General features: G+C 42.5%; 1 protein-coding gene across 1 annotated transcript in view; it reads right to left on the bottom strand.

Moving 5' to 3' along the window:
• LOC111962372 (partitioning defective 6 homolog alpha-like) overlaps positions 1 to 9,844 on the bottom strand; it is a 49,063-nt gene extending 39,219 nt beyond the window's left edge. Inside the window, exon 1 of the mRNA XM_023985413.2 lies at positions 9,564 to 9,844. Within this exon, the coding sequence (XP_023841181.1) occupies positions 9,564 to 9,659 (96 nt within the window). The 5' untranslated portion in view covers positions 9,660 to 9,844. The remainder of the gene's footprint in view (positions 1 to 9,563) is intronic.
• Between the last annotated feature and the right edge of the window lie 668 nt (positions 9,845 to 10,512).

The raw sequence follows: 10,512 nt of genomic DNA, 5'->3' as shown, positions 1-10,512 counted from the left end.
AACTCCTTAGTCATATCTCAGTTTACTCACTTACTTATGGCGCTGCCTACTCCTAAGGATCGCCATGTCTCATTTTCAATTAATTGTAAATTATACTTTTTTTTTTWAAGTGTYTYTCTTTTTCAAACAAGTATTGCAGAGCTGGCTATAATTTCAATTTCATCTCCCTGAAAAGAGAGAGCAAATATTATGGCTGAACTCAAATGTGATGGTTGATAAAATACCTATATTTATGGGAAAGATGTTTGAATAGGGTATTTTGTTTTTAAATGATATTGTAAATTGGAATGGTAGAGTTATGTCTCTCATGTAGTTATCAGAATTGTATCAAAAGGTCTGCTCAATCCAAGATTACAACCAATTGATTACAGCATTACACCMAAAAAATGGAGGAGGCAGGTGGCAGYGGGGAGGAGGTCGGGAACTGGTCTGTCTGCCCAATATAAAGGATCAAAACTGGCAGAGGAATAAAAATAGCATAAATAGGAAAGTATACCAGTTTAATTTGAGGACCAGGATGTTGACAGCTGTGCCATACAGATTGCAAAATAGTTGGGAAGAGATTTTTGATGTACCGATTCCATAGTACAGGGTAGACGTCGACCGATTAATCGTAATGGCCGATTAATTAGGGCCGATTTCAAGTTTTCATAACAATCGGAAATCGGTATTTTTGGACACAGCCTTGTTCAGGGGCAGAACGACAGATTTTCACCTTGTCAGCTCAGGGATTCAATCTTGCAACCTTACGGTTAACTAGTCCAACGCTCTAACCACCTGCCTTACTTTGCACTCCATGAGGAGCCTGCCTGTTAGGCGAATGCAGTAAGAAGCCAAGGTAAGTTGCTAGCTAGCATTAAACTTATCTTATAAAAAACAATCAATCATCATAATCACTAGTTAACTACACATGGTTGATGATATTACTAGTTTATCTAGCGTGTCCTGCGTTGCATATAATCGATGCGGTGCCCATTCGTGAAAAAGGACTGTCGTTGCTCCAACGTGTACCTAACCATAAACATCAATGCCTTTCTTAAAATYAATACACAAGTATATATTTTTAAACCTGCATATTTAGTTAATATTGTCTGCTAACATGAATTTATTTTTACTAGGAAAATTGTGTCACTTCTCTTGCAACAGAGTCAGGGTATATGCAGCATTTGGGCCGCCTGGCTCGTTGCGAACTGTGTGAAGACTATTTCTTCCTAACAAAGACAGCCAACTTCGCCAAACGGGGATGATTTTACAAAAGCGGATGTTGCGGAAAAAAGCACAATCGTTGCACGACTGTCCCTAAACATAAACATCAAACATCAATGCCTTTCTTTAAAATCAATACACAGAAGTATATATTTTTAAACCTGCATATTTAGCTAATAGAAATCCAGTTAGCAGGCAATATTAACCAGGTGAAATTGTGTCACTTCTCTTGCGTTCATTGCACGCGAGTCAGGGTATATGCAACAGGTGTGGCCGCCTGGCTCGTTGCGAAACTAATTTGCCAGAATTTTACGTAATTATGACATAACATTGAAGGTTGTGCAATGTAAAAGGAATATTTAGACTTATGTTGGCCTGATATGGTTCCCAATCAGAGACAACGATAAACAGCTGTCTCTGATTGGGAACCATATCAGGCCAACATAGACATACAAAAACCCTAGATGACCCACCCTAGTCACTATCACGCCCCAACCAACACAGAGACAAAACAGCTTACTATGGTCAGGGCATGACAGTACCCTGAGGTTCCCAATCAGAGACAGCTGTTTATCGTTGTCTCTGATTGGGGATCATATTTTAGGTAGCCATTTCCCTTTTGTGTTTGTGGGATCTTGTCTACATTGAGTTGCCTGAGTGCACACCTGTAGCTGCACGTTTTGTTTGTTTGGTTGTTTGTTGTTTTGTTAGGTGAGTTTCAGTTAATTAAAATTGTGGAACTCTACTCACGCTGCACCTTGGTCTACTCTTTTCAACGATCGTGACAGAAGATCCCACCAAAAATGGACCAAGCAGCTTGTACAGGAGGAGTGGACTTGGGAGGAGAACCTCGATGGAAAAGGACCCTGGACGCAGGCCGGGGAGTATCGCCGTCCTAAGGAGGAAATAGAGGCAGCGAAAGCGGAACGGCGACGATACGAGGAGATAGCTCAACGGAGCAAGCACGAGAGGCAACACCAAGAAAAAAGTTTTGGAGGGCACATGGAGCAGTCGGCRGAGCCGAGGAGTGAACCAGAGCCAGTCAGGGAGTCGAGTGAGGAGTTCGACGCAAGATTCCGGAGAGAGGTGCTGGCATTGAGAGCGCTGCAGAGCGTGCGTGCTGTGGTGCGTGTCATCAGCCCGGTGCCACCTGTACCGGTCCCACGCATCAGGTCTCCAGTGCGCCTTCACAGCCCAGTGCGTCCTGTGCTAGCTTCCCGCACTTGCCGGGCTGGAGTGAGTATCCAGTCAGGAAGGTTTGTGCCAGCTCTGCGCTCTAGACCTCCAGTGCGCCTCCACAGTCCAGTACGTCCTGTGTCTCCTCTCCGCACTCGCCCTGAGGTGCGTGTCATCAGCCCGGTGCCACCTGTAACGGTCCCACGCATCAGGTCTCCAGTGCGCCTCCACAGTCCAGTACATCCTGTGCCTCCTCCCCGCACTCGCCCTGAGGTGCGTATTATCAGCCCGGTGCCACCTGTACCGGTCCCACGCATCAGGCCTCCAGTGCGCCTCCACAGTCCAGAGCTTCCGGCGACAGTTCCCAGTCCGGCACTTCCGGCGACGGACCACGGTCCGGGAACCTCCTGAGACGGTCCCCGGTCCGGAGCCTCCAGCGACGATCCGCGGTCCGGAGCCTCCAGCGACGGCCCACGGTCCGGAGCTTCCGGCGATGCGCCCCACACCGGAGCTGCCCCCGATGCCCTGCGTCATCCATCCTAGATTCCCTCCCGGACCCTCCCCTATTAAGTCAGGTTTTGCGGTCGGAGTCCGGGAGGGAGGGGGTACTGTCATGCCCTGACCATAGTAAGCTGTTTTTTCTCTGTGTTGGTTGGGGCGTGATAGTGACTAGGGTGGGTCATCTAGGGTTTTTGTATGTCTATGTTGGCCTGATATGGTTCCCAATCAGAGACAGCTGTTTATCATTGTCTCTGATTGGGGATCATATTTAGGTAGCCATTTCCCTTTTGTGTTTGTGGGATCTTGACTACATTGAGTTGCCTGAGTGCACACCTGTAGCTTCACGTTTCGTTTGGTGGTTGTTGTTTTGTTAGGTGAGTTTCAGTTGATTAAAACTATGTGGAACTCTACTCACGCTGCGCCTTGGTCTCAACTTTTCAACGATCGTGACAGTTAGATAAAAACGGAACGGTTCCGTATTTCACTGAAAGAATAAACGTTTTGTTTTCGAGTTGATAGGTCATTAAAATGGTAGAATCCGTAAACTAAGGCTCGTATTTCTGAGTGTTATTATGTTATAATTAATTCTATGATTTGATAGAGCAGTCTGACTGAGCGATGGTAGGCACCAGCAGGCTCGTAAGCATTCATTCAAACAGCACTTTCGTGCGTTTTGCCAGCAGCTCTTCGCAATGCTTCAAGCATTGCGCTGTTTATGATTTCAAGCCTATCAACTCCCGAGATTAGGCTGGTGTAACCGATGTGAAATGGCTAGCTAGTTAGCGGGGTGTGCGCTAATAGCGTTTCAAATGTCACTCGCTCTGAGACTTGGAGTAGTTGTTCCTCTTGCTCTGCATGGGTAATGCTGCTTCGAGGGTGGCTGTTGTTGATGTGTTCCTGGTTCGAGCCCAGGTAGGAGCGGGAGAGGGACGGAAGCGTTATACTGTTACACTGGCAATACTAAAGTGCCTATAAGAACATCCAATAGTCAAAGGTATATGAAATACAAATCGTATAGAGAGAAATAGTCCTATAATTCCTATAATAACTACAACCTAAAACGTCTTACCTGGGAATATTGAAGACTCATGTTAAAAGGAACCACCAGCTTTCATATGTTCTCATGTTCTAAGCAAGGAACTTAAACGTTAGCTTTCTTACATGGCACATATTGCACTTTTACTTTCTTGTCCAACACTTTGTTTTTGCATTATTTAAACCAAATTGAAACATGTGTTCATTATTTGTTTGAGGCTAAATTGATTTTATTGATGTATTAAGTTAAAAATAAGTGTTCATACAATAAATAAAAATTGTCAGATTAATCGGTATCGGCTTTTTTGGTCCTCCAATAATCGGTATCGGCGTTGAAAAATCATAATCGGTCGACCTCTAGTACAGGGTGTATGAGTTGATATCAACTACCGTTCAAAAGTTTGAGGTCACTTAAACATTCCTTGTTTTTGAAAGAAAAGCACATTTTGTCCATTTAAAATTACATCAAATTGATCAGAAATACAGTGTAGACATTGTTAATGTTGTAAATGACTATTGTAGCTAGAAACGGCAGACTTTTTATGGAATATCTACATCGGCGTACAGAGGCCTATTATCAGCAACCATCACTCCTGTGTTCCAATGGCACGTTGTGTTAGCTAATCCAAGTTATAATTTTAAAAGGCTAATTGATCATTAGATAACCGTTTTGTAATTAGTTAGCACAGCTGAAAACTGTTGTTTCTGATGAAGAAGCAATAAAACTGGCCTTCTTTAGACTAGTTGAGTATCTGGAGCATCAGCAATTGTGGGTTCGATTACAGGCTCAAAATGTCCAGAAAAAAATTATTCTGAAACTCGTCAGACTATTCTTGTTCTGAGAAATGAAGGCTATCCCATGCGAGAAACTCCATGCGACTCCGGTATGCTGGCCTTCTAGGCAGAGCTGCTAAGAAAAAGCCATATCTCAGACTGTCAATAAGAAGAAAAATATTAAGATGGAAAAAGAACACAGACACTGGACAGAGGAACTCTGAAACTCTCAAAGATAAAAGTAAAAAATAATAATCAAAAAAAACATAACAAAAAGTAAGTTTTGAATCAAATGAGGGGCAGTGTTGTTAAGTGCACGTGATGTCAGATGCACTCACTGTTCCAAAATGTGATTGTTACGCAACAGGACAGTTAACCTGCGCTGCCTGCTAATTATCTATAGGCTATGTTTCATCTTGTCAATTTCTAAYTATTTTCTAACAAGTTGTATTTTCTAAAAGACAAGTAGCTAAGCTATTTGCCAGCTATGTGTGGCGCCATGTCTGTTGACATTATACMAAGCATTCTGGSTGTCACAATCTCTCAGACCAAAGATGTTATAATGAGGTGAAGGAATGGTTCATTTATCTTTCGGGTGAACTCACRGATGTGAATGAAGGGAAGTGGATGATCGTAGACGACACACCCCCTTAATAAACATGCATACTATAAACAGACCAAACTCATCTTGCCTCCTCTTATTATCTTTGGTTGATGAGAAAAAAACAAGCATGCATCTACCCATCGTCTGATTACTTTCCATATACAGTGGGGAGAACAAGTATTTGATACACTGCCGATTTTGCAGGTTTTCCTACTTACAAAGCATGTAGAGGTCTGTCATTTTTATCATAGGTACACTTCAACTGTGAGAGACGGAATCTAAAACAAAAATCCAGAAAATCACATTGTATGATTTTTAAGTAATTAATTTGCATTTTATTGCATGACATAAGTATTTGATCACCTACCAACCAGTAAGAATTCCGGCTCTCACAGACCTGTTAGTTTTTCTTTAAGAAGCCCTCCTGTTCTCCACTCATTACCTGTATTAACTGCACCTGTTTGAACTCGTTACCTGTATAAAAGACACCTGTCCACACACTCAATCAAACAGACTCCAACCTCTCCACAATGGCCAAGACCAGAGAGCTGTGTAAGGACATCAGGGATAAATTGTAGACCTGTACAAGGCTGGGATGGGCTACAGGACAATAGGCAAGCAGCTTGGTGAGAAGGCAACAACTGTTGGTGCAATTATTAGAAAATAGAAGAAAATAGAAGAAGTTCAAGATGACGGTCAATCACCCTCGGTCTGGGGCTCCATGCAAGATCTCACCTCGTGGGGCATCAATGATCATGAGGAATGTGAGGGATCAGCCCAGAACTACACGGCAGGACCTGGTCAATGACCTGAAGAGAGCTGGGACCACAGTCTCAAAGAAAACCATTAGTAACACACTACGCCGTCATGGATTAAAATCCTGCAGCGCACGCAAGGTCCCCCTGCTCAAGCCAGCGCATGTCCAGGCCCGTCTGAAGTTTGCCAATGACCATCTGGATGATCCAGAGGAGGAATGGGAGAAGGTCATGTGGTCTGATGAGACAAAAATAGAGCTTTTTGGTCTAAACTCCACTCGCCGTGTTTGGAGGAAGAAGAAGGATGAGTACAACCCCAAGAACACCATCCCAACCGTGAAGCATGGAGGTGGAAACATCATTCTTTGGGGATGCTTTTCTGCAAAGGGGACAGGACAACTGCACCGTATTGAGGAGAGGATGGATGGGGCCATGTATCGCGAGATCTTGACCAACAACCTCCTTCCCTCAGTAAGAGCATTGAAGATGGGTCGTGGCTGGGTCTTCCAGCATGACAACGACCCGAAACACACAGCCAGGGCAACTAAGGAGTGGCTCCGTAAGAAGCATCTCAAGGTCCTGGAGTGGCCTAGCCAGTCTCCAGACCTGAACCCAATAGAAAATCTTTGGAGGGAGCCGAAAGTCCGTATTGCCCAGCGACAGCCCCGAAACCTGAAGGATCTGGAGAAGGTCTGTATGGAGGAGTGGGCCAAAATCCCTGCTGCAGTGTGTGCAAACCTGGTCAAGAACTACAGGAAACGTATGATCTCTGTAATTGCAAACTAAGGTTTCTGTACCAAATATTAAGTTCTGCTTTTCTGATGTATCAAATACTTATGTCATGCACTAAAATGCCAATTAATTACTTAAAAATCATACAATGTGATTTTCTGGATTTTTCCCTTCTCTCACAGTTGAAGTGTACCTATGATAAAAATTACAGACCTCTACATGCTTTGTAAGTAGGAAAACCTGCAAAATCGTCAGTGTATCAAATACTTGTTCTCCCCACTGTATATGACTGCTTGTGTTACCTCAATCTTTCCTCAGTTAGCGCTAGAACAAATGTAGCCTACATTTTTCCGGTTTGGATGATTGTGTTATGGTGTAGCTACTTCTATGAATGTCTGATCATCCCATCCTAAAATAAACTGGTCACAGTCTGGACATAACTTTGTAAGGACTGTGTTTGTGCAAAATGTTTCTGTGAAAAAAAAGAAGTGTGGCCAGCTCAAATGCTGAATGTTGTGTCAATCGGACGTTCTAATCAAGCCTTCTAATCACACCGGTTTGATCATATGCAACAGGGACCACTGTAGAATTATCACACCCATTTGTTGGTACGTGTGAAAAGTTTAAGGATACTATAGGTATCATGTTTAACATTGGATTTATTAACTACAAAAAGGTAAGACGTGTTTTTATTTTAATTCTGGTGCCGCTCTGCACACACAAGCTTGTTAGCTATCTTGGTCCAACGTTAAGCCAACTCTCTGAAGGTCAAAGACATTAAAAGTTCCTCCGTTGAAGCTGCTCCTCCGTAGGTATAATTCAGATAATGCATGTCATAACAAGATGCCCAGCACTTCAAGCTAAGCCTCGTCCTCCACCCTCTCTCTTCACACATCRCATTTCGCACCCTACACTTGTCTGACATCTGTCCAATGCACGTGTAAACAATTATCGCTTAGCCACTCCATAGCAAGCTGCTCTATCCGCACTGACTGGTGAAGTAATTTAATATCGAGCTAAATGTAAAAAATTAAATATAAATCCAAGTTTTCAAAAAGAACATAAAGGAACGATATAAACTGTTACTTTTTTTGTTCGAACCAGTTGAGAACTTTATTTTGCTGGTCAGAACAGAACAAAAAAAAAGTATGGTTCTGTTCAGAACGAAACGATTGGAAAATAATTTTGATTATGATTAAATCCACTCTTCCTAAATATCACCTACATAGCAAGTAATCAAGTGAGAATAAGTCTGTGTGTGTAGAAAGTGATGGTAAATGTGGGAGAAAACAAGTGAGTGAGTGAGTGATGGACAGGTTAGTGTAGCGGCTCCTACTCTATCCCCCACCATCCCAGGGCTCCAATAGGCAGAACAACTTTGCTGAGTCATGAGTGTCTGTACTCGTTTGGAGAAGCAAGCCTCCTGTAGAACCGTGTGAAAGGCTGGAGTGTTTTCTTTTCATTATTAATTCATATATTCTCTCCCACCAAACACATAGCTATTAGAGAGAATAAGAAGACACTGACMATAAAGAGAGAACCTGTTTGCCTTTGAGACATTGCCTTTGATACATTTTAAGACGCTGCGCTGCAGCTGAGGCACATACTTGACATACAAACATGATTAGAATAGAATCCACTGTCAACAAGTTGTTAAAAATCACTGGTGAGCAGAGACAGACAGTGAGGCAGTTGCACTGCACATTACACTGCACAGAGAATGCATGCATAGATATCTCCATTTAGAGTAAACACCACAATCCGTAGCATATTGTCAGAATTTGACATACACACTAGTATGGTGCATTCTGAGCATACTAGATTGTTAAAGATTCTGACCTGTAGCAAACAACAATAGTAAAACATTGAAAAAGTAATAATCAGAGTCATTAACTCCATTTAAACACTTTCCATAAATGCAGTTACAATGTTTGTTCTTTGTGACAGAAGTCCATAGAGACACGTGGGTTTTACTGAAAAACATCTGTGTTGCCAGGACAGACAATGTGTGTTCAAAGTATTGTCATGCTATTATTTTTATAAAAAGACACATTGACAGAGTATAATTGACAGACAGTTTATTTTAATGTGCTACACTGATGAGGATGATGATGATAAAAAATAATAAACGAATAATCACCCCGTGTAGGCTGATAATGATAATACATATATAAATGGATATATAATTTATTGTAAATTGTAAATATTTTTTTTTACAGGTAGGCTATGGCCTATGTGCTCTATTCATTTATGGTGAATCGGTGAATTCATTGACAGTGAGCTTATGGTTTATCGCTACTAATACCATGTTTCATGCATAATTAATCAGCCAGGCCTAATGTTATAATTAACCGCGTACAACTACGCTCTATTCTGCGGCAAAACAGCGCGCTACATTTCGAAGAAATTACAACAGCAACGGATAGTGCACTTCCATAGCCGAGAGCGACAATGCAAACTGCCATTGCCTCCTAGGCTACTACATAGTGAAATAGAGGCAGACACGTTCCAAGCTGCTCCGTCTCAGAACGTCGTGGCGACAAAGGCACCAACATCAGTGTTTCCCGCTCTGATTATGATTAGTTACGTGGGGAATTCAAGAGCGGATAGCGCAATACTGACAGATCCAATTTATACCGCTTGATTTGGTTTAGCCCTGAGCACCGCAGGTGTTATCCATGCGCGTGCCTGATAAGGTAACCTATCAGCAAATAAACTGCGGTTAACGAGTTCCACGGTAACCGCATTATGAATGTGAAATTAATAAACCAGCCACTTACTTTGCTCTTGACCTCGACCACATTGTCGGTGTTTTTCAAGGGGGTCCTCTGGTACCTTGACATGTTAGCGCGTTGAACCCCAGCGGATAGGACCATCCACAGGCTTTCCTCGAAACAGGTTTAAGCAGGCAGTCAGTCACTTCGTCGTAAGCGCATTTGCTCGCAGCACCATGGGGGCTGATAGACGCACAGGTACAGTTCTTAAACAGTCCTGGTTCTGTAGTAGGAATCAGATCTGTGATGGAAAATGTTGTCCTCGCGATGGGCAGAGCTACACTGCCTCAATAACAATGACGTCAGCTAGACACGCCGATTGAAGGCGGGGATGGGGTCGTGCGTGGGGTCAGCTGAAATGTTTCAGTCGGTGTTGCCCAGGAGACCAGGAGGCAAAGAGCAGGTGAGACAAGGTTCACTGACTCACATTTCTCCAATGAGTGTCAAAAGTAATTTTTAGGAAGTGACTAAGAACARAATCCCGATTATTCAACTCAATTAATGTGATGATGTGATGATGCGATTTTACCTGAGGTCATTCAATGACAAAACGGTAATGGACAGGATTTTTACAAAATAAATATATACAAATAGAAAAAGTGGCAATGTTGTACTTAAACTATATAGGCCAACCCTTGCTTGTAATATTGGGAAATGGTCTTTGCTGCCACTGCAGTATTCTCACACTGTATACCATGGATAAAGACTTGGCAAAAACATTTCTACATATGTGTTCTACATATGTATTTATCTCATCAGCGATGACCCATGCATTGACATCCAGTTTCACCAGTCTCTCTCTCTTTTTCTCTCTCAATTCAATTAAGTATACTTTATTGACTTGGAAAGTAAACACGTACATTATCAAAATGAACATAGCTACAATGATGAAAGATAGGAATATGGCTCACATCAACACCATTGCCCCAGAAACCCTAGACACACTCCAATTTGC

Source organism: Salvelinus sp. IW2-2015, linkage group LG4q.1:29 (genome assembly GCF_002910315.2).
Source record: "Salvelinus sp. IW2-2015 linkage group LG4q.1:29, ASM291031v2, whole genome shotgun sequence".
Lineage (NCBI taxonomy): Eukaryota > Metazoa > Chordata > Actinopteri > Salmoniformes > Salmonidae > Salvelinus > Salvelinus sp. IW2-2015.
This window is presented reverse-complemented; position numbering and strand designations above follow the sequence as displayed.